The following is a 24,037-nucleotide window of genomic DNA, read 5'->3' as shown; positions in this document are numbered from 1 at the left end:
TGATTTGTCGGTACGTCTGTGTGTGGGTAGTGAATGCCGGAAGGGAAGAGGCTGCTTTTTGGTGGTGAAAGGTTGGGAGCCACCTAGGTCCTAGGCCAACGTGGTACTAGTACATTGGAAGGTGACCCGAGCGGCCAAGTGACCTGGCCAAGGCGGCACCACTGTTCAGGGCAGAAGTCTCAACACGGGGTGTTTTGACTCAACCTGATCGATGCCTTTTTTGCTCTACCCCGTTTACAGGCATCATGGCTTGTTAGTGGTTTGGAAAGCATCTCAAATGATGATCCAGTTCCGCTTTGTCTCAGTTCCTGCCAGTAAACAGAAGAGCGGTCCGCCGGGCCAGCGGGCGGCGCGCGGGCTCGGAAGGGGCGGCAGCCAGGGGGGCGGGGCTCACCGGCCCGGGCCACGCAAGCTTTCTCTTGATTGGTCGGAGCGCCGCGGTCATTGCCCAGTCAGGCGTGTCTGCGTCAGCACGTTACCGGGCTGGGCGGTGCCCGCGTAGATTTGAAATGTCTGACGAGTGGCTGGCGGGTTTCGGGCTGTGGTCCGAGGCGATGGGGCCGGACCCGGACGCGGGGTCGGAGCGCACGGGCTGGACGGCCGAGGAGGAGCCCGCGCCCCTGGAGAAAGGTGAGTGCCCGGCCGCCGCCGGCCCAAGGAGCCGCGCCCAGCGGCAGGCCGGTTCCGCCGAGGGCGCCGTCCGGCCTTGGCCTGTTCGGGACGGGGCTCGCTGTCCGGCGTCCGGGCCGTCGGGAAGCAGCTCCCGGGCCCCAGCTCCGCCGGCCTCCCTTCCCGGGCGCCGCTTCGGACTCCCGCTCTGACGTCCCCGCGGCACTGAGGCCCCGCAGAGGGGGAAGACCCGGCGACCTGCCGCCGCCCGGACAGCTGCCAGCGGCCCCACGGGCGGCGGGGCTGGAGGTCCCCTGCGGAACGGGAGCCCTTCCGAGTGGCTTAAGGGCTGTGCTGGCGGAAGGCTCTTGTGTTGCTGCGTTCAAGTCCGCAGCGTGGAATGTCGCGCCTTCCCCAGGTGTGCGCGCACAGTGCGGTGGCGTTCGTCAATCCACGCACCGGTGCAGCCGCCCCACCACCTTCCCGCCGCTCTTTCCTGCCCGCGAAGCTGAACTCTAACTCTGTTGTGGACAGAAAAGGGGTTCTATGGGAAGGAACCTCCCAGGGATCATCAGTTCCTAACTGGGCGGGTCATGGTGGGTGACTGTGCCCCAGGCACAGAACTTACTTAGTGGAAGGTTTTTCTAGGCCTAATCCACACAACCTGTGAAATGCCAAGTCATACCCCTCAAGGGGGTGGGGGTGAGTATTAACCCTCAAAACAGCCCATACTCTTTAACTGTCCTGTAATTCCATTCCCGCCTGGCTCCTTACCACCCTGCTGGCATCTTCCTTCGGTTTCCTCCTTGAGTCCAAATGCATGAAAGAAATCGCAGACTGCCGCGCTGAGAAGCACTTTTCTCCGTCTGTTGGGATTTTGCTGCTCCCTGGTATCCTCTGATTGGTGCCAATTTTTGTAACATTCTCTGCAGGCTTGGGCATTCTTACGTCCAAACTGTCCTTGTGGAATCCTCTCTCCCTGTTCCCCTCCTCCAGCCCCTGGCCACCACCTGCTTTCAGCCTCTGTGAGTTTTGACTCAGTGATTCATGTTGGTGAAGTCATACGGTATTTTCCTTTCTGTGAATGGCCCGCTTCAGTTAGCACAGTGTCCTTCAGTCCGGCCATGCTTATAGCATATTGCAGAATTTCCGTCCTTTTTCATGCGGAATACTGTTCCTTTGTACGGAGAGACCACATTCATCCATCCATCCATCGCCGGACACTTGGGTTGCTTCTACGTTTTAGCGATTGTGAGTGCTGCTGCTATAACGGGGTGTGCAAATACCTCTTCAAGACCCTGTTTCCAATTCTTTTTTTTTTTTTTTTTTTCATTTTTCTGAAGCTGGAAACGGGGAGAGACAGTCAGACAGACTCCCGCATGCGCCCGACCGGGATCCACCCGGCACGCCCACCAGGGGCGACGCTCTGCCCACCAGGGGGCGATGCTCTGCCCATCTTGGGCATCGCCATGTTGCGACCAGAGCCACTCTAGCGCCTGAGGTAGAGGCCACAGAGCCATCCCCAGCGCCCGGGCCATCTTTGCTCCAATGGAGCCTTGGCTGTGGGAGGGGAAGAGAGAGACAGAGAGGAAGGAGGGGGGAGGGGTGGAGAAGCAGATGGGGGCCTCTCCTGTGTGCCCTGGCCGGGAATCGAACCCGGGTCCTCCGCACGCTAGGCTGACGCTCTACCGCTGAGCCAACCGGCCAGGGCCCCTGTTTCCAATTCTTATGGGTAGACACTCAAAGTGGAAACACTGGGTCGGTCATATGGCAGCATTTTAATGCTTTTTTTTTTTTTTTTTTTTTTTAAGATTTTATTTATTCATTTTAGAGAGGGGGGAAAGAGAGAGAGAGAGAGAAGGGGGGAGGAGCAGGAAGCATCAACTCCCATATGTGCCTTGACCAGGCAAGCCCAGGGTTTTGAACCGGCAACCTCAGCATTTCCAGGTTGACGCTTTATCCACTGCGCCACCACAGGTCAGGCCATATGGCAGCATTTTAAAGCTTTTAAGGAAGCACTGTTCTGTGGCTGCACCATGTTGCCTGCCCACCAGCAGTGCAGGAGGGTTCCAGTTTCTCCACATCCTTGCCTGCACTTTTTTTCTTGTTGCTGTTTTTGTATTTTTCTGAAGTTGGAAACAGGGGGGCAGTCAGACAGATTCCCGCATGCGCCCTACCGGGATCCACCCGGCATGCCCACCAGGGGGCGATGCTCTGCCCATCTGGGGCGTCGCTCTGTTGCAACCAGAGCCACTCTAGCACCTGAGGCAGAGGCCACAGAGCCATCCCCAGTGCCCGGGCCATCCTTGCTCCAATGGAGCCTTGGCTGCAGGAGGGGAAGAGAGAGACAGAGAGGAAGGAGAGGGGGAGGGGTGGAGAAGCAGATGGGCGCTTCTCCTCTGTGCTCTGGGCGGGAATCAAACCCAGGACTCCTGCACACCAGGCTGACGCTCTACCACTGAGCCAACCGGCCAGGGCCTTGTTGCTGTTTTGATAGTAGCCACCTCATGGGTGAGGTGGAGGGGTGATTTTTTTTTTTTTTTTGTATTTTTCTGAAGCTGGAAACAGGGAGGCAGTCAGACAGACTCCCACATGCGCCCGACCGGGATCCACCCGGCACACCCACCAGGGGGCGATGCTCTGCCCATCCGGGGCGTCGCTCTGTCGCCTGGGGCAGAGGCCAAGGAGCCATCCCCAGCGCCCGGGCCATCTTTGCTCCAATGGAGCCTCGGCTGCGGGAGGGGAAGAGAGAGACAGAGAGGAAGGAGAGGGGGAGGGGTGGAGAAGCAGATGGGCACCTCTCCTGTGTGCCCTGGCTGGGAATCGAACCCGGGACTTCTGCACTTCAGGCTGACGCTCTACCACTGAGCCAACCAGCCAGGGACAAGGGGTGATTTTTTAAAAGACATATGGGATAGGTATTGTTGTGAGTGATTAAGAAATAGTTTACTTAATTCTCTTAATTGAAGTAAGCCTCTTATGTTCATCGTCCCTTTGTAGGTGAGGAAACTGAGGCACAGAGATTGTCACACAGCTAGTCAGGTACTGATGTCCTCTGAGGCTTATGTGCATTGGTGTTTGCAAGCAGGAGCCCCTTGAGTACACTTTGGTCATCTGGGGGGGCAGGTGGTTCTGGTGGCCTCAAGGGGAGCAAAGAGGTCGAGACAAGGAGGAAATACAGCATTGTTGCGGGGAAGACCGTCTCTAATAAGTGTCAGGTCTCCTGAAACCACTTGGAAACCACAGTGCAGTGTATGCTCTGCCCTCAGCCGTGTTTGTTCCGTAGTTGCTTGTCCATTAAAAACAAGACACAATTACACACACCTGAGACTGGGTGTGATTGGCGTTGTCTCCTCTTTTCCTTCGACACTGTCATTGCAGTTAGTGAGGAGGAAGCTTGTGGCTTTGGTGAAGCAAACCTTAAGCACTACTGAGAACCCCCGTCCCCGTCTGTTGAGGGGGCAGACCGATATGGGAGGAGTCAAGGTCGGCCTCGGCTCTTTTCAGAGGGAGTATAGGAAACCAGCTCCTTATTGTAAGGCAGCATTCTAGAATAGTTTTGGGCCAGAAACGACGAAGACATTTGACCTGGTGAGTTGCTAGCTATGGCGCGAGGTGTCGCTGTCCTTTGAAGGAAACGCGGTGAGTTCAGCAGCAGCTGTTCCTCTGCCTCCTGAGAACGCTCAGAAACCCAGGCCTATCTGTGAGAGAGCTCACGCTCTACTGCTCGGTGGGCAGCTTGGATTTGGAGACGTGTTTACGTTTAGTAAAACTGGTTTCTTCTGACGGCGACGGTGGGGGTGGGGAAGCGAAGCATCCTCGCGAGACCTTGTCTGTATCGTGTGGGACACTCTGGGCGTGAGGGCGGGAGGTGCCCGTTGATCCCGGGTGCCCGGGGACGCTGGCCTGCTCACTGTGCTGGACCTCTCAGGTCTGTTCCAGGACGGAGACTCATGCAGCGACAGCAGCAGTCCCCACAGCCCCGGGTCCCGGCTGCCCAGCTGCCCGCTGCAGGGGAAGACGCACTTCCCGGACATGTTCCAGACAGGCCACCTCCTGTTCTACGAGCGGTTCCGAGCCTACCAAGATTACATTTTAGGTGAGCAGCCTCCCGTCTGCCCCTCCCCCGCCCTCTCCGTTTCCACACTGGGCTGTCTCATCCCCTCAGACTGCCAGCTGTGGGTTCTGAGCGGGCAGATGTAGACGCCCTTGCTCACCCCCTCTGCCGGGCACAGGCTCAGGTCTCCTTGTGTTCGCTCTGCTTGCAGCCGACTGCAAGGCCTCCGAGGTGCGTGACTTCACCGCCGAGTTCCTGGAGAAGGTCCTCGAGCCGTCCGGGTGGCGGGCGGTCTGGCACACAAGCGCGTTCGACGTGCTGGTGGAGGTAAATCTAGTTTTGTCGTTAAGACATTTGTCTCCAGCTGAGAGCACTTTCCTGCAAACAGTTATGGCCAAGCGCTTATTTTTAATTAAAGTTTATGAGCTGACAGAAAACAGCATGTTTTTTTTTTACATCTAATTGCCAGGGTGTGTGAAGTGTTCCACACATTTAGAGACACCTGAGGTGGAGCTACCAGGGAATTGGGGTGGCTTACGTCCTGTGTGCTTTGACAAGGGGACCTGGATTATGAACCCAGCAAGTGGAGGCGGTATTTGAGACCATTACAGAAACAAAGCACAAGGATTATGAAGTCAGTGGAGTTTCCATTAATTATTTTCACCTTAGTGGCAGTCCATTCAGAAGCTCAAGTCAAATAGGCTTTTTAAAACTAGCCTGTTTTTCTGCCTTAACAAATCTGTAGATTTGCGGTTAATCTTTTGATAATGTGTCCCGTTGCAGAAAGGAAAAAAAACAACCTCATTTTTCAACCCACTGGGCCTTTTACATGAAATTTGCATTCTAATTACAGCTGTGAAGTTTTCTCAGTGTTTGTTAACTGGACCAAAAAAATCCGTTAAGCTAAAATGTTAAACCACAGAGTGTAAAGACAGGTCCTTGTCTGGCTCTTGCAGAAAGTCCATCAGAGACTGCAGTGACACGTTCCGGGCAGTGGGGGCAGCCTTTCCTGCGACTTCTCACATTCTGGATTGTGCTACTATCTTTAGTTGCAGCTCAGGCCTATCAATTAGGTTATGACAGCTGTCGCTCCCCCCCCCCCCTTGGGGCCCCACTCCCCTAAGACCCTGGTCAACAAACCACAGCTCGTAACCCACATGCGGCTCTTTGGCCCCTTGAGTGTGGCTCTTCCACAGAATACCACGTGCAGGCGCTACCTCAATAAGGAATGTACCTACCTGTATAGTTTAAGTTTAAAAAATTTGGCTCTCAAAAGAAATTTCAATCGTTGTACTGTTGTTATTTGGCTCTGTTGACTCATGAGTTTGCCGACCACTGCCTAGGCAGTTCTCCAAAAGCAGTCAGAACCATTGAGTTAAAAGAGAAACATGCCATTCCTGGGCTTAAAACCTCCAATGCATTCATCAAAGGCCTGACTTTGGCTCTCTGGTTCCTAACTGCTGGAGAGCTCATCAAATCCAGGCTCCTTCCCATGTGCTTCCGTCCTGGTCACCCTGCCCTCATGCCGCCCCCTATTTCCTGCTGCTTTCTGCCCCTCTGCCATTGCCTCCCTTTTGTTACCACAGGAAACCTTTTTGTGTTTCCAGCTGCCATGCTGGTCGGTGCCACAGGCCCTTTGCACCTGCCCTGCTCTTCAGATGACCGCTTCCCTCACCCTTTTCATTACAGCTCCAAGTGACTTCCCCTGACCCCCCGACACCTGCTAGTTATTCTCTGTCATATACTAGTCATCATCTTGTTGGTTTATTTGTTTCCTTGATTAAATGTCAGCTCCACTTGGGTCAAAGGCCGGCCCGTCTTGTTTAGCCTTTGTGTTAGGGAAGAGGGCTCTCTATTCCCACCTCATGTTTGGGAAAAAAAACAACTAGGCTGTCGATAGCGTTGTATGTGTGTATCTTAATTTTGGTCTCTGCATGTTAAGTCCCGTTATTTTTCAATCTGAGGTGGTAGACGTGGACTTCGCAGCCCTGAAGGCGGTGGTGAGGCTGGCGGACCCGTACCTCTGCGAGTCTCCCGTGAGCACCTTCACCGTGGAGTGTGTGAGGGAGCTCCTGGACCTGAAGGGCCAACGCCTGCCCCTGCAGGAGCTGTGGGTGGTGTTCGATGAGTCCGGGGCCTTCGACCGGACGGCGCTCGCCATTGAGCACGTCAGGTAGGTGGCAGGCCTGACCGAGGCGACCCGGAAGCCAGAACCCTGGGGCTCGGCCCGGTAGTTCTGGTCTGCGTGGTACCCAGGTTTAACACTCAGACTGCGGGTTTGGTCACTGCAGTATTTTAACACATTCAAAGGCAGGGGAATCTTGTTTAAATTTTTTTAAAAAATTAGATTTTTAAAAAGTGTTTTTTAGATTTGCTTGCTTATATATTTTTAAAATATTTTTAAGACTTGATTCATTTTAGGCCCTGGCCGGTTGGCTCAGCGGTAGAGCGTCGGCCTGGCGTGCAGGAGTCCCGAGTTCAATTCCCGGCCAGGGCACACAGGAGAAGCGCCCATCTGCTTCTCCACCCCTCCCCCTCTCCTTCCTCTCTGTCTCTCTCTTCCCCTCCCGCAGCCAAGGCTCCACTGGAGCAAAGATGGCCCGGGCACTGGGGATGGCTCTGTGGCCTCTGCCTCAGGCGCTAGAGTGGCTCTGGATGCAGCAGAGCGACGCCCCCTGGTGGGCATGCCGGGTGGATCCCGGTCGGGCGCATGCGGGAGTCTGACTGCCTCCCCATTTCCAGCTTAGGAAAAATGAAAAAAAAAAAAAGACTTGATTCATTTTAGAAAGGAGAAAGAGAAAGAAGGGGGAGGAGCAGGAAGTGTTAACTCCCACATGTGCCTTGACCAGGCAAGCCCAGGGTTTCAAATCGTCGACCTCAGCGTTCCAGGTCAATGCTTTATCCACGACTAGATTTTTATTTTGAGATAATTTCAGACTTGCAGAAAGGTTGGAAAAAGTATGAAGAATTCCCGCGGAGCCTTCACTGGCTGTCCCCGCATGTTAACAGATGGGTTCCTACTTGGTTTGTGTAGATGGAGAAACCATCTTGGGAGTCTGGAGGCTCAGCCTGTGGTGGACGCGCTGAGTCAGAGAGGAAGGGAGAGCCGGGGGCCGGGCACCCGGACTGGTTGCCAAGGGGGCAGGACGGACAGGACGAGGGTCGGGTCAGAGGAGGCGGGGCTCCACCACGCCCGGGGTCCGCAGGCCTGTGCTCAGGTCCCAGCCGTCTCTGGCGCTGCGGTTCCGGCGCAGTGGGAGAGCCCGCGCCCCGGTTCCTAGGTGTGTTACAGTTTTTCTCAGAGAACTCCTCTGGAGATGGCTCCTGATTCAGCAGCTCCTTGGGGTCTTCCGTACGTAAGAGTGTGCGCTAAGGAAGGCGTACCTTGGGCGTTGAAAAGTGGCCGTGGACCCCCTGGAACCGGAGGCCGGATAACGTGCGGCCGTATCGGTAGTGGTGCTGCGCTTTCGAATTCCCAGAGCGCTATCCCGGTCTGCGCGTCGTGAGCCGGCCGGCCCCGCCGAGCTGGACGTGGACGCTCTGCGGGGAGGCGGCCGTGGGCCTGCCTCGCTGTCTCGGGGGGACTTCTGACTGTAGGAGGAACACGTGACCCATCGTGCTCAGTGTTAGGCCGGGCAGCAGAAGTCTCGAGAAACGGCTTCTGTCCAGAACCAAAACAGGTCCTTCATGTTTCACTTAAGAAATCTGTCTGTTGAAGTACTTGCAGGTAAAGGGAAATGGATGTAGTTAGGAAACTGAGCAGAAGGGCGCTGTCTTGGGGTGCGGGAGCCGGCGGGGGTGGGGTGGGGGCGCTGGTGGAGGGACTCGTTCCTGGGGTGGGGGTGGGGGGGCGCTGGTGGAGGGACTCGTTCCTGGGGTGGGGGTGGGGGGGCGCTGGTGGAGGGACTCGTTCCTGGGGTGGGGGTGGGGGGGGCGCTGGTGGAGGGACTCGTTCCTGGGGTGGGGGTGGGGGGGGGCGCTGGTGGAGGGACTCGTTCCTGGGGTGGGGGTGGGAGGGGCGCTGGTGGAGGGACTCGTTCCTGGGGTGGGGGCGGGGGGGGGGGCGCTGGTGGAGGGACTCGTTCCTGGGGTGGGGGCGGGGGGGCGCGCTGGTGGAGGGACTCGTTCCTGGGGTGGGGGGCGGGGGGGCGCTGGTGGAGGGACTCGTTCCTGGGGTGGGGGCGGGGGGGGGGCGCTGGTGGAGGGACTCGTTCCTGGGGTGGGGGCGGGGGAGGCGCTGGTGGAGGGACTCGTTCCTGGGGTGGGGGCGGGGGGGGGGCGCTGGTGGAGGGACTCGTTCCTGGGGTGGGGGCGGGGGGGGGCGCTGGTGGAGGGACTCGTTCCTGGGGGGGGGTGGGGGACGCTGGTGGAAGGGCTCGTTCCTGGGGTGAGTGGTGACATAACTTGGAGAAGAGCCTGGCTCAGTCTTGTCCTCATTTGGAGGCTCAGGTCTGGCCAGAATCCAGAGAAGGTCAAATTGCAAGGGTTTCCACTGGGTCATGTGTTCATTAAGTGTCCGTGGGCTGGGTCACTGAGGTTGAGGGTGAGGTTTCCCAGGGAGTGGTCAGGGCCAGGTGCAGGACAAACCTTGTGGAGCAGTCACACAGACCCCATGCCATGCGAGGGTGGGTCACCCAGGACCTGGTCAGAGCTGTCCTGTGCTTGTTCCCTGAGGAAGTGCCTTCTGAACTGAGGTCTGGAGGGGAGGCCAGGTTAGGGGTTGTGGTAGGTGTGGGGGAAGCAGGTCCAGGAGCTCAGCGAGTTTAAGGAGCTTCGAAGCCAGCGTGGCTGGAGCACGGGAGGGCCACGGGACCAGTGAGAGAGGCTGTCGGTCCGCAGGGCAGGACCGGAGCACGGTCAACCCCGAGGGATTGTGCCATGTGGGTGATGGGTCAGCTCTGGGTTTTACAAGGTCCCCAGCTGCCGTGTGGAAAAGGAGTGGAGGAGGTGGGATAGGGACACGAGTTAGTTAGGAGGTAGGAGAGGGGACAAGGGAACGTGGAGAAGCCAGGCTGGGGTAACTGGGCAAGTTGGGTGTGGGACTCAGTGATCCCGGGAGTCCAGGCTCACCCGTGTTGTCCTGGGAGAATAAACCCTGCAGGATGTGCAGATGTGAATGGCAGTGAGTGCCCAGCACGGTGCTGGGGGTGGTGACGGTTGGAGATATGAACTGTAGTGGCAGCTAACCAGGAGGAGAAGGGGGACACACGTGGCAGCCTGAGCCATTCGTCACTGAGTTTTGGCAGAGCTTGTGAACCTGGGAGTTTGCCTACAAGGGTTCAGGGGCAGATTGTGAGCTTGGGGAGTGTCACCAGGCTCAGGAACCGGGACTTCCTCAGAGAGCCGCAGGACCAGGGAGGTCTCATGGGGTAGAGGCACGCGCAGGTGTACCGGACGAGGAGGGGGGCAGTGCGGTCTGCGGTGTGACCAGGACCTGGCTTCACCCTCGTTCCCTCCTTCCCCCACACACCTGACAGCGGTGCCGTCACAGGTGTGCACCGGGTCAGCATGCTCCTACCCCCACGCCACCCAAGCCACCCAAGCCCTCCCATCTTATCTTGCTGAATCTCACTGCTCTACAGCCAGCAGCAGAGTAACGGGTCTCACCAGTGGCCGCTGCACCCATCGGTGAAAAAGGGACTTGTAGATGCGTCAGCCTATCCACACCCGAGCCCACAGCCATTCCTAACCACATCCTCAAAAGAGATGCCCTGATGGAGGCCCGTTACACCTCCTTTGAAGGATTCTTGCCCCCAAATCCCCTTTCTGAACCCAGTCTGAAGTCTCGATCTTACGACCCATTTGCTAGAAGGAACAGGAGAGCGTGTTCAACACCCCGAGGCTGCAGCCAGTGAACTGCAGCGTGCAGAACCATCAGCTCAAGTGCGTGGGGAGAGGGAGGAGCAGTGCTCAGGGGAGGACTCAGCCTGGCGCGGGCCCTGACAGGAACATGCCGGTGGTCAGGTGGCGGCGACGGAGGGGCCCGGCAGACATTCGGACAGTAAGGAGGGAAAGCGCTTTTTGGTACACAGACTTACTTTAGAGGTGCATACTGAACACTTAGGAATGAGAGGCTGTCTGAGATGTGCTTCAGACCAACTGTCAGGATGGCGGGGAGGGCAGAGCAGCGAGTGGGGGCGGTGCTCCCCTGCCAGCTGCAACTTGGAGCCGGTGACAGGCGCATGGTGTTCACAGGACTGTTGCTCCCGTATGGTGTGCAAATTTTCCATAATGAAAACGGCTAAATCACCGGGGAGCTTTCAAAGACGTTTGCCTCCTGCACCTCCCAGCTCTTGAGAGATTTGGATTTGTGGGTCCGGGTTAGATTTGGGAGTGGCTTTGTAAGAGTCCCAGGGGAGTCTGAGGGGCAGCCGGGGTTGAGAGCTGGGTTCTGTCATGTCCCGGGATGATCTCATCTGTTGCTCTGATGCCGTCAGGGTGCCAACAACTCCCTGATTTGTGTGTCTAGCCTGCCCCTTCCTCTGAGCTCTGAGCCGGTGTGTTGCCTGCACTGTTGACACCGTCCACTTGGAGGTCAAACAGGCATCTCAGCCCAGAGTTGGCAAAAAAAACGCTGTTTTTACTCCTGAATTTGTTTCTCTTCCTGTCTTCTCTCCCTCAGCAAAAGGCCGTACGTCCACGCACTCTTGGTGGTCCATAACTGGTTCTGATAAGGAGGAGGTCCCGACAGCCCACACACGCTGTAGAGAAAGTTCCGTGGTTGGTTCAGAAAAGGGCCCGAGTGGCTCGTGACCACCAGGCACAGCACAACGGCTCATACCCAATATTTTCCACGTAGTTCATAGAATTGTTTTGATTTTCCCTGAGCTCCCGCCCCTCCCAAGGCCTCACGCTTCTGGCCAGGGGTGAGATTTGAACGACACTCATTTCCGTTTTAGGTTTTTCTACCAACACATTTGGAGGAGCTGGGATGAAGAGGAGGAGGATGAGTACGATTACTTCGTCAGATGTGTTGAGCCTCGACTGAGACTGTGAGTGTTTGTTGCCTGGGAACCTTGCACGAGTAGGAGGTAGAGCTGCCTGTGGTTTAACTTGACCTGTGTGGTGAACACTCACTCCAGGGGCCCAGACAGAACAGTCCGGTCTGGGTACAGTTACCCACTGACAATTATTAAATGAAACTTGGATGTGCAAAGAAACCTACTTGTAGTGTTTACAAACTGAGTCTAAAAGCAGATAATTCAAGAATATTTAAATAAATAACAGCTCAATGTTAACTAAGCTCAATGTAAATCTGAATAAAACTTGAGTTAGTGTGTTAAAAAAAATACAAAAACTTTGTTAAATTCAGAGACAGTTATTTGAAAAGCAGTGAGATTAACTGACTTATAGAAGACTTTCCTGATTTAATTTATTGAAAGAGTACTTCTAAAGATGTATGGCTTTGAACTAAGTTCCTACAGTGAAACAAGCCTCATAGATTTATCTTGGGAGGACTTGTCAGGTTCTTGTCCTCAAATATTATTTGACATATAGATGAAAACAAAATACTAACCATGGCTAGTTGGCTCAGCGGTAGAGCATTGGCCCTGCTATAGAAGTCTGTCCTGGGTTTGATTCCCAGTCAAGGCACACAGGAGAAGCGCCCATCTGCTTCTCCACCCCCTCCCCTCCTTCCTCTCTGTCTCTCTCTTCCCCTCCCACAGCCAAGGCTCCATTGGAGCAAAGATGGCCCGGGCGCTGGGGATGGCTCCATGGCCTCTGCCTCAAGTGCTAGAATGGCTCCGGTCGCAATGGAGTGACGCCCCGGATGGGTAGAGCATCGCCCCCTGGTGGGCATGCCGGGTGGATCCCAGTGGGGCGCATGCGGGAGTCTGTCTCCCCACTTCTAATTTTGGAAAAATACAAAAACAAAAGCAACAACAAAGAAATACTAAATAGCTAATAGTAGTGAATCAGAATGTCCAAAGTGTCTAAACTCATTCTTCTAATTTAATCTTATTTTCTTAGGAAAAACCCTTCCATACAAATGTACTCCAAATTCACCATCATTCAACCCAAATAGCTGTTCTGCACTTTGTTAAGTGTGGCCGTTAGCCTTCCACTAGGTGGCGCCCTGGCACCGTTCATTCTTACGGCCTGCTGCAGGAAGGGCTAAACTGGAATGAGCACTCCCCAAACGAGGAGGATTTGTGGAGGACCCTTCCCCGCGTGAGAGCTGACTGGTGCGCTGCAGCAGGGCAGGGAGCCCTTGCCCTCGGAGCCTGCAGGGTGCAGTCAGCTTCTTTGGCTTAAGCAGTGGTGCTAAGAAAAAGGTCTGGGCAAAGTCTGGGTCAGGGTCCGGCTGGCAGAGGGTCAGGTGCTCTGTGTGGGTGGCCGTGCCTCCATGCGCCTTTGCAGCCCCTCCCTCGTGTCTTCAGCCAGGGCCGGGATTTCCAGAAGCTTGCGCCAGTTCTGGTTCTGATAGACCGGCTCTAGAGCAGTGGCTGGTTCTGACACTGGTTCAGAGGGTGCGGCGCAGTGTGGGTGAAGGCCAGGTGTGGCCAGGGAATTGGATCCTCACCTGGCACAGCAGGGCCCCGACTTGGCAGCCTTACATTACACGTGTGCGCGGGGACAGGGTGGGCACGCAGTGGAGCTTCGCTGGCGGCCAGGGGCAGGGAGAGCCGGCAGGCGCTGCTCCCGGTCGTGGAGAAGAGGCCGGTCCGTGGCGGGGGGACAGGCGTGCGCTCACAGGCAGGCAGAGCAGGGCACTCTCCATTGGGGAGATTCCGGGAATTGAGCCCGGTTGTCGTGACGTCGCCCCTGTGGGAAGCACTCTCCATCTCATCAGAACGCTGCCGCCGGAGGTGGCCTGCCGTTCCCAGGCTGCACGCGTCAGGGCTAGAGCAGACAGGAGCTGATGGGCATGGTGTTGGAAATGCGAAGGGATGTGTTTTAAAACCCGAGTCCTGACCCTCTAAGTCAGGCATCCCCGAACTACGGCCTGCGGGCTGCATGCGGCCCCCCGCCGCACTTCTGGCAGGGGCACCTCTTTCATTGCTGGTCAGTGAGAGGTGCACTGTACTTGGCGGCCCTCCAATGGTCTGAGAGACAGTGAACTGGCCCCTTGTATAAAAAGTTTGGGGACCCCTGCCTAAGTCCACGGGCCTGCGTGGCAATCAGCGGTGTGGGCCCCCTTCCGTTTGCAGAGGGGACTCCGGAGCAGCTGGAACGGAGTGTGGATTAACCAAAGCAGACAGAAGCCTTGTTGTTCAAGCTTCGCCTAATTCATTTACTTGAACAGCAGAAAAAAAAAATTTTTTTTACTCATTTTTAAGCACTGTTTGCTCGCTGTAATTCGATGTACGTTTGTTGGCTCTGTCCCCTCATCTTAGAGCACGACGTCATCGCAGGCGGGGGTCCCCATCCTGCCTGTCATCAGTGTCCCCGGAACTTTAAAGAGCACCTCTCCACTTCAGGGTCCCAGTTTAGTTGGTCTGGTTGGGGACCTGGGCAGTATTTTTAGAAGCTCCCCGGTGGTTCTCAGCTGCAGCCAAGGCTGAGACTCTCTGGCCTATAGCATCTGTGAGAAAATGGACCTTTAACTGAGAAACAGCAATGATTTTAAAACTACAGGTAATGACAATAATATTGTACTTCATTTTTTTTTATTTAATTAAAAAAATTTTTTATTCACTTTAGAGAGGAGAGAGAGAGAGAGAGAGAGAGTGAGAAAGGAGAGAGAGAGATAGAGGGGAGGAGCAGGAAGCATCAACTCCCATATGTGCCTTGACCAGACAAGTGCAGGGTTTCGAACCGGCAACCTCAGTGTTCCAGGTCGATGCTTTATCCACTGCACCACCATAGGTCAGGCCTGTACTTTATATTTGTTCATTTCACATTCCTCAACTAGATTATACATTTATCAGTTACTTGCATCTCAAAATACTTTCTGTTCTGTTTTTGAGAAGGTATATACATTAATAGTAAGTTTCAAGTGCCAATAAGGTGATGCAGTACAAGGTTGTTCCCTGTTAATCACTCTAGTTTAGTGATCACAGAATCTGAAAGGCTCATGTCTTTGAAACACTGTAACAATCTTCTGTGTTCTGCGCATTTTGTGCCATGGGACTGGCGGTATGAATTATTTTTCATTGCGGGTCCTATAAACATGGGTGTCTGAAATGTAGCGACGAGGCTGTTTGGGATGTTTCCCGGCCCTTCCCGACCCCCACATTCCCTCTGCCCCCCATTTGTTAGCATCTGATGCTAACACAGGAGAGACTACCGGTAATTTCTCATTGAATAATGGTGACACATTGTGTAACACGAGCTCTCAGTGTTTGTATAGCACAGACGCTTGGGTGAGGGGAAGCAGCTTCTCGGAGAGAACTCGGTGTGTTAGTGAAGCGGCTCAGTGCGCCCCGTGGCTTCCCCTAGCTGTGGAGGGCGGTTCAGGGCTCCCCACCCCGCCTCAACACTCCTCGGGGCTTCTCTCTCCACCCCATATGCCTCAGGCCCCCCCCCCTCACTCCCGTACTCCCTGCCCCGGGCCTGGGGCCACAGGCCAGGAGCTCGGGCCCTGGCCTTCCGGGAGAGGCGGCCCCCTCCAGAATAGGAACGGTTCAACCTGCATGTGGTCCCGCAGGCACTATGACATTCTGGAGGACCGCGTCCCTTCCGGGTTGGTGGCCGACTACCGCAGCCTGCTGTCGCAGTGTGAGGAGAGCTACAGGGGCTTCCTCAACCTGCGGAGCAGCCTGTCGGCCTGCGACTCGGACTCGGAGCAGGAGAGCCTGTCCATGGTGGAGGGGCTGAAGCTGTACTCGGAGGTGGAGCAGCTGAAGCGGAAGCTGAAGCTCATCGAGAGCCCCCTGCTGAGGTCGGTGCCCCTGTCCCCCCTGCTGAGGTCGGTCCCCCTTGTTCCCCCCCTGCTAGGGTTGGTCCCCCTGTCCCCCCTGCTGGGGTCGGTGCCCCCTGTCCCCCCCTGCTGGGGTCGGTGTCCCCTGTCCCCCCTGCTGGGGTCGGTGCCCCTTGTTCCCCCCTGCTGGGGTCGGTGCCCCCTGTCCCCCCTGCTGGGGTCGGTGCCCCCTGTCCCCCCTGCTGGGGCCGGTGCCCACTGTCCCCCCTGCTGGGGCCGGTGTCCCCTGTCCCCCCTGCTGGGGCCGGTGCCCGCTGTCCCCCCTGCTGGGGTCGGTGCCCCCTGTCCCCCCCGCTAGGGTCGGTGCCCCCTGTCCCCCCTGCTGGGGTTGGTGCCCCCTGTCCCCCCTGCTGGGGTCGGTCTCCCTTGTTCCCCCCCGCTGAGGTTGGTGCCCCCTGAGGTCGGCGCCCGGGCTCCCGGAGGAGGGTGTGCAGGCGCTTTTCTGGGCAGCGGGTACCGAGTGATCACGGCTCGGTTTGGTTCCTCAGGTATGTGTTCGGGTATCAGAAGAACTCGAATATCCAAGCCAAGGGCATCCGCCCAAACGGTCAGAAGGTCACCCACGTGGTCTCCCCCGTCATCGTGGTGGGGCTCCTGCAGTCCCTGCTCAGGGACAAGCTTTGTCAGGAGCCTGGTAAGGAAGAGACAGAAGTCCAGGTAAAAGGAGTTTCTTGCCTGGGTGGCTTTCTCCTCTTCAGATTGACCCCCAACTTTCCTGAATTCGACAAAGTGCTCGCAGGGCCTCCCCGAGCTGGTGCTCGGTGAGCGGGGGTGGTGGCAGTCCTGCCTGCGGTTGGCACTCGGCAGGCCCGCCCTGGGCACAGGGCAGCGGCACGGGGTGCTGTGTAGGTGACTCCTCTGCAGTGTGGCGTGGAGCCCCTGGGGAAACACTCGGGTTGCAGTACGTTGGTGCTGTCTCCAGTTCCACAGGGACCCGCTGTCTGCTGTCAGTGCCTGCCACGAAGGCGACACCGTGATCATCTGCCCCGGCCACTACGTGGTGCACGGCACCTTCTCCATTGCTGACTCCATTGAGCTGGAAGGTGAGTGTCGAAGGTCACCGGGCTGTTCTCCTGCCCGCCGGGCTGCAGGACAAGAACACAGGTCCTGCGCTCCAGGAATGACGGTGGTGTCGAGTGCTCGGCGTCACACGTGAGGGGCATCCAGGCTTGCAGGGCACTGATGAGGTGACTGAGCTTGAGGGACGGCCTTTGTGGCACATGTAGGGAAGACAGAAACGATCATGAGGAAGAAGTGTTTTCCAGAAATTGGACCAAAAATCTTAATTTTTTAAACTGATAAGAATAGATACTACATTTGATCTTAGCCAAAAGGTGCAACAGTTATTATCTTAATTTTTTGAAAGCTTGCTGAATGCCACAAATTCTACCCTTCGAGTCTTGACTAGAAGGTACAGTTGAGAACACTAGTGCTGAAAGGGTCTGTTGGGAACCTGTCTGCACTTGCAGCCTCCTTGTACGGGAATGTGACTCCTGCATTCAGGTGACTGGCGGTCGTTCATCTTGGTCCTGTACGTTTCCATAATGTGTCAAATTTAGATGCACCTGTTCAACTATTTACCAAAAGAGCTTCAAGTTAGCAATAAAGCTTGTAACGCAAAAATCATATATCATTCCGGGCCTCCTGCAGCTGCTCCGAAACTGCTCTGAGTGTGGTCTTTATCTTGTCAGAACGTCTTAATGGAAGCGGGGCCGGGCGTTTAATCTCCTGCTGTTTGCGAGTATATCACCTCACCGCCGCTTTGTTTTATGCGCGCGGTTCTCTCCTCTCCTCCCAAGTTTGATGTATACTGGAGGTGTGTGTATAAATAACACATCTGCAGGATAAATCACCGTGGTGGAAACACTTTGTTTTTTTCTGGCATCATGAAAACACTGTTGATGTTATAGAGCGCACGGTGGGTGAGAGTTCTTCGTGGAGTGGCAAGGAAATGATAACAATTTCCAGTGTCGTAAATAACCACATAGAATTCTGATAGTGCGGTGTGATGATGATGACGTTTACTCACTGCGTTTCTGAGGATCCGCACATCGGTGGTCTCAGGCGTGTGAGTCACAAGTAAGATGAGAGCTTCTCTGATGGCTGGCCGGGCCGCAGCGAACTCCTACCAGGCTTACGGGGTACCGTGCACATGGCAGGGATGGTCTTTCTCGCCTAGAACTTCCAGTCACTTCAGTGATGGTTTTATTGTTTTTCTTCCTCTTTATTTTTTATTTATTTATTATTTATTTATTTTTGCATCTTTCTGAAGTTGGAAACAGGGAGGCAGTCAGACTCCCACATGCGCTCGACCGGGATCCACCTGGCATGCCCACCAGGGGGCGATGCTCTGCTGCAATCAGAGCCATTCTAGCACCTGAGGCAGAGGCCATAGAGCCATCCCCAACACCTGGGTCAACTTTGCTCCAATGGAGCCTTGGCTGCAGGAGGAGAAGAGAGAGACAGAGAGGAAGGAGAGGGGGAGGGGTGGAGAAGCATATGGGTGCTTCTCCTGTGTGCCTTGGCCGGGAATCGAACCTGGGACTCCCGCACGCCAGGCCGACACTCTACCACTGAGCCAACCGGCCAGGGCCTATTTTTTTTTTTTTTTAAGTTAATTTTAATGGGTGACATTGATAAATCATGGTACATATGTTCAGGGGATGGTTTTATATTTTAAGCTGTCAAGAATACATTAACTTATGTCATAATCTCAGTTTTTTCTCTGTGGCATTTAAAAAGTTTTTTTTTTTAATTTCTCTGATGATTAAGAAAAAACAGTTATTGTGGAAAATGTGCCAAGTAAATACCTGAATGAGAAAAAAAAGAAATTGCTCGTAATGCAGTCACCCAAGGTCACCACTGAGGCGCTGCATGTAAGGGCCATAGATTCACTAGTGCCCCCGGAGGCGTGTGTGTGTGTGTGTGTGTGTGTGAGCCTGCACTCACTAGAACTGTGTGGTTCCCTGTGACGGTGAACGCCAGGTGGGTTCTCTGGTTTCCTGATGCTCCCCTGTTCTGTGAGGCCACTCAGGCCGGACGGCGTGCTTAGCTTAAGATTTGTAGTGATCCAATGCTTTTTATTGTAGCAAGGTAGACCTATTTTTCCGGTAGCTTTTTAAAGTGCTATAAGTCATTCTGTTTAATATTAAAGTCAGTCTTGGAACATGCTTAGGCATTCTGAAACCTAATTTATATTAAAATAATAGAACCTTAGAGTTGGAAAAACAGCTTATAAATGTTAAATGCTTTAAAGCCCTCTGACCCAATGGTGGGTACCTAGGATTAGTTTTGGGTTTTTTTTGAACTATCAGATTTGTAAGTGAATTTAGTGCAGAGCTGGTTTGAGGTGGTTATGGGGTGGTATTCCTGATACGGGGGCACATTGAGGAGTTACAAATAAAAGTTGTAAACTCTGGTTTAAATTGAACAAGATGTGGGGCAAGAATTAGACTGGTCTCAGCTCCTGTGATGGGTTCTTGGAGATGGAGATCTGCTGTGGTGGGTTCTGTGCTTGGACATTTGCCCACAGCTGTTTTCAGTGGTCTTGCTCCCTTCCTTAGGATATGGGCTCCCCGATGACATCGTCATAGAGAAGAGGGGCAAGGGAGACAGCTTCGTGGACTGCACGGGTGCGGACATTAAAATCTCAAGCATCAAATTTGTTCAGCATGGTGCCGTGGAAGGGATCTTAAGTAAGTATCTGAGTGCCGCTGGTATGTTATTTGTTCTTGGCTTTGAAGGAATCTGTACTTTTCCTGGAAGATACAATTTAATAAAACACCGCTCTGCGGAATACAGGAGGCTGATTCATTATTTGTGTGCATGGCATGATGACTTAGGAAGCCTATTCCAAAGTGAAGTAGAGTTCAGTCTATCCTTGAAAGTTGGTTGGTTAATTCTTGGTTTCTACGTGATTCATTTTTCTTTTTAAAACATTCCAAGATTGTGTTGTGTTTTTTGTATTCAGTTTAGCCCTGGATGCACACCAGCCATATTTTGCATTTCCGAGGTTTAGTCATTCTTCTTTTAAAGCACGCTGCTTTCAGATTTTAGACAGTAACTAAAAGCAGTCATCGTTCTATACATTTTACACGAGTAATCGCAGTAACAGAGTTTGGGCGGTAGCTGCTGAGAAACAGACCATCTAGAGCCCGCGCTAGGCTGCTCCCGCCTGGGACGAGGCCGCTAGCGCCTGTGACTGCGTCTTCCTCAGTCATCCACCGCGGCCGGACCACCTTGGAGAGCTGTGTGTTGCAGTGCGAGACGACCGGCGTCACCGTGAGGACCTCCGCGGAGTTTCTGATGCAGACCTCGGACTTGTACGGAGCCAAGGTGTGTTCTCTCCCACCTGTGGGCGCAGTTCAGGCTGGAGTTCTAAGGCAGTCAGTGCTACGTGGGGCCGGACCCTCCCGTCCTCTCTCTTCAAAGGGGACGAGACATACGGAGGCGGCCAGCCCTGGTGTGGACGGCTCCCCTCACTTACCGCTTTCCAAACAGGTCAGGAGGAGAAATAATAAACCTTACACTTCCTCTGAGAACTTAGGGACTTAGACCCTTGATGTTGAACTTGAGACCTGATTCTTAGCAACTGGAGCTCAGTTGCTTTTTCTTTTTTTTGTGTGTGTGTGTGTGACAGACAGGAAGGGAGAGAGATGAGAAGCATCAATTCTTCATTGTGGCACCTTAGTTGTTCATTGATTGCATTCTCATATGTGCTTAACCAGGGGGCTCTAGCAGAGCGAGTAACCCCTTGCTCAAGCCGACAACCTTGGGCTTCAAGCCAGTGATCTTTGGGTTCAAGCCAGCGACTATGGGGTCATGTCTATGATCCCATGCGAGCAACCCCGTGTTCAAACTGGAAGCCGGCAACCTCGGTGTTTTGATTCTGGGTCCTTAGCATTCCAGTCTTTTGCCCTATTCACTGTGCAACTACTGGGTCAGGCTGTTTTCTGAGAATTTTTATAATGAATGTGTGTTGATTTTTGTCAAGGGTTGTTTCTGCATTATTGGATAGGGTCACATGGTATTAATTAATTGATGGATAGAATCATAAAACAGATTAGTCCAGAATGAAAGAGGTACAGTAATGAAGTGTGTGTGCGTGCATGCGTGTGTGTGGTTTCTGAAAGTAGTGAATGATGCAGTTTGCTGGAAACGGAGCAGAAAGCAGCGTTTCACTAGAAACACCTAGTAAGATTTTCTGTGAGACACTGCCCATTTGCTGTGTCACAGTCTAAGAGGTGGTTGCAATAAACCTCTGAGAGTCCTGCCTCTTAAAACCAGCTGTGTGACCTCCGACTGTGCCTTGTAGGGTGCCGGCATAGAGATCTACCCCGGGAGTACGTGCACGCTGCGTGACAGTGGGATCCATCACTGCAAGGAAGGCATCCTCATCAAGGTCAGCCTCCTTCCCGCGGCCAGGCACCTTGCGGCCAGGCCTGCGCTCTGTTAGGTCCCGTGCTGGTCTGCCGTTTCCGGGTGGGGGGGTGTAACCAGTGCGCAGACTTTAGTACACGAATGGCCGGTGAGTGAAGGCCTCCTGTGGGGGCGCTGTGCTGCGTGGGGGCCCACTGAGGCCACTCAGCTGCCGCCATGCGGTAATGCGCACAGCTCTCTGCTTTATTTTGAGAACAGCCCGGAAAAAGTGCGGTGGTTTAAGGTGGGCAGGTTGAATGTGACAGTCGTTTAAAACATTTGTTTCAATGTCACAGGACTTCTTAGATGAGCACTATGACATCCCCAAAATATCCATGGTGAATAACGTCATCCACAATAACGAAGGCTACGGCGTCGTCTTGGTGAAGCCGACGATTTTCTCTGACCTGCAGGAGGACGCCCGAGACGCAGCTGAAGGTGTGTCTAGTGGTTTCTTGATGCAAACTCCGATTAAGGGTCTGAGTCTTCCTTCCCCCATGAGAAAACAGCGTGTGCCCAGCACGGAGACGCCTTGAGCTGTGCCCTGATAGAGTCTCAGGTTGGAAGAAGCTTCCAGGGCGGGCTCCGCAGCTGCTCATGCAGAGCCCTGACGAGGGACGCCTACGATCCCGCAATGCCCTTCTCTGCACTCGGCTTCTGGAGTGCAGAGTTGGGGTGGTCGCACGCGAGCCACATGGCCCCTGCTGGCGTCTGTTAACAGTGGAAGCAGAGAGGCGTGTGCCAGGCGGCAGGCTGTGTTTCCTGGAAGGGCTCGAGGAGTCGGCCTCTGTTCTCCTTGGGTTAAATGCCGCCTGCCAACTGTCCTTGGCAGCCACGCTGAGCTGACCCCGTGGGAGAGGGTTGGATTCCAGGCCACGCCCAGGTCGCTGTGGAATTGCAGTAGTAGAGAAGGTTAAGCTTTGGCATGGGGCAGAGCTCTCCTCCCTTTAGATCTCTGCGAGTTCTTGTTATTCTCATTCTGTAGGTGGGAGCGCAGCTGGACTTGGCTTAGGGTCTCAGGAGGGCTCACTTGGCTGTCAGCTGGGCAGGGCTCTTCCCTGAGAGTTCTGGGGGCACGATTTCCTTCTGAGCCCCTTCAGGTGGCTGGCTGAAGCTACTTCCTTGAGGGTGTAGGACTGCAGCCTGCATTCACTTGCGGGCTGTTGGCTGGGGTCACTTTCAGCCCCAGAGGCCAATCTCGGGTCCCTGCCAAACGTGCTGTACCTCAGCACCCGGGAACCTACCTCGAAGTTAAGCTCTCTGCTGCGACTCTGCCTGCTTGTCCTTTCTTCCTCTAGTTGAGACACCCTGCTGCTAACGGGCGTGTGCAGTTAGGTTACGCACACCCGAAGCATCGCCTCAAGGCCCACTGAGTAGTACCTGGACCACACCTGCAAAGCCCCTTTGCCGCTGCCTTGTAACAGAGCAGCACAGAGCCGGCGTTGTGGAGCTGTCTGGCCCGCACACAGGGCTGCGCAGTGGACACAAGAGTCTGTGCGGGAAGGAGCATCTAGAATAGGAAAGGCGTTCAAAATTGGCGATCCCGTGTGAGGCTTAGGGGGCCTTGTCTGAGGAGTCAGACCACCACCCCTTGCACAGCAGAGTATCACCTCTGTGAGGTGCAGCAGGAATCCTTGGCAGGAATTTCTTTTTTTTTTTTTTTTGTATTTTTCTGAAGCTAGAAACCGGGAGAGACAGTCAAGACAGACTCCCGCATGCACCCGACCGGGATCCACCTGGCACGCCCATCAGGGGGCGATGCTCTGCCCCTCCGGGGCGTCGCTCTGCCATGACCAGAGCCACTCTAGCGCCTGGGGCAGAGGCCAAGGAGCCATCCCCAGCACCCGGGCCATCTTTGCTCCAATGGAGCCTCACTGCGGGAGGGGAAGAGAGAGACAGAGAGGAAGGAGAGGGGGAGGGGTGGAGAAGCAGATGGGTGCTTCTCCTGTGTGCCCTGGCTGGGAATCGAACCTGGGACTTCTACACGCCAGGCCAACGCTCTACCAGTGAGCCAACCGGCCAGGGCCTTGGCAGGAATATCTTGAAAGCTCTAACCAGAGGAGATGCGTGTGTTAGTTAGGCTCGTTTGCATACTTAACTTTGTTTGTTTCTCCAGAAAATAACGCACTGAAAACCCAGACAAGTGGAGAGGCAGAGGCCGTGGAGAGAGGGGACCTGGAGGAGCTGATTGCGTGTGCAACCGGGAGGGTGGGTCTTGCGCGGCCTGAGGGCCCGGAGCAGGGCGAAGGCGACAGTGAGATCGTCAGCGAGCTGCTGGCTGCCTCCACGCAGAAAGGGCAGCTGCGGAGGAAGAGGCTGAGCGAGCTGGGGATTGTGCAGGCGGGCGACAGCCTGATGTCACAGGAGATGTTCGTGTCGATCGTGGGCAACCAGTTCAAGTGGAACGGGAAGGGCAGCTTTGGCACATTTCTGTTCTGACCGTGATGATGTCAGTAGACAAAAACGAGCAGGAGCCGCGCATGCTGCCCCAAGTCCCTGCTGCGCCATAGCGCTTCCTGTCTGAACTTTACCCTTGACCTGGGCCCTGGCGTCGGAGTGGAAAGTGGACTGCCATCTGCAGGAGCACATAGAACTCCCGCTCTTTATGAAAAGGTGATGCAGTTGAACAAAATAGAAAACACTCGGTGTTTCTCACTTGGAAGATCTTGCCTAGTTCTCTGATGTGAGCTGCTTAGTCGCTGCCCAGGGTAGACACATTACACTTCAGAGAGGAGGGAGAGGTCGGGCCGCTGGACGAGGGCACAGGTGCAGCGGGTGTCTGGGCACAGCCCTCTGTCGTACCCCCTGACCCTGGCGGCAGCGAGTCTGAGGTCCAGGCTGCATTTGCGTAACATGGGTCTTCAAAGGAAGGCTTGTGTGGCCCAGGCGTCACCTGCCTCATCAGGCTCTTGCAAAGAAACTGTGGGCTGTGTGTTTATGTTGACATGTGTCATGGGAACAGGAGGTGGCATGGCAGATTTGCAACAGAAATGAAACGTGTTATTCCGAGCCAGTGTGTTGGCAGAGCACTGACCCAGCTTTTAAAAATATTTATATTGAAAGAAATTATATATGACATTAATATGCTT

General features: G+C 54.7%; 1 protein-coding gene and 1 non-coding gene across 2 annotated transcripts; one reads left to right on the top strand and one right to left on the bottom strand.

Annotated features, from left to right (window-relative positions):
* Positions 1–504: 504 nt before the first annotated feature.
* On the top strand, positions 505–24,037 carry SHCBP1 (SHC binding and spindle associated 1). The gene is made up of 13 exons (XM_066243767.1): positions 505–630; positions 4,541–4,708; positions 4,878–4,993; positions 6,631–6,839; positions 11,566–11,658; positions 15,258–15,491; positions 16,019–16,187; positions 16,453–16,573; positions 19,094–19,225; positions 19,747–19,865; positions 20,845–20,931; positions 21,245–21,386; positions 23,065–24,037. Exons 1-13 carry the CDS (start codon positions 510–512, stop codon positions 23,385–23,387), a joined length of 2,034 nt encoding a protein of 677 aa, XP_066099864.1. The 5' UTR covers positions 505–509; the 3' UTR covers positions 23,388–24,037.
* On the bottom strand, positions 3,418–3,493 carry TRNAF-GAA (transfer RNA phenylalanine (anticodon GAA)). Its single transcript has one exon. It is a non-coding gene; the product is annotated as a tRNA-Phe (tRNA).

The sequence above is a fragment of the Saccopteryx bilineata genome, chromosome 9 (genome assembly GCF_036850765.1).
Source record: "Saccopteryx bilineata isolate mSacBil1 chromosome 9, mSacBil1_pri_phased_curated, whole genome shotgun sequence".
Classification (NCBI taxonomy): Eukaryota; Metazoa; Chordata; class Mammalia; order Chiroptera; family Emballonuridae; genus Saccopteryx; species Saccopteryx bilineata.
The sequence above is the reverse complement of the archived record's forward strand: the minus strand, read 5'-3'. Positions and strand labels throughout refer to the sequence as shown.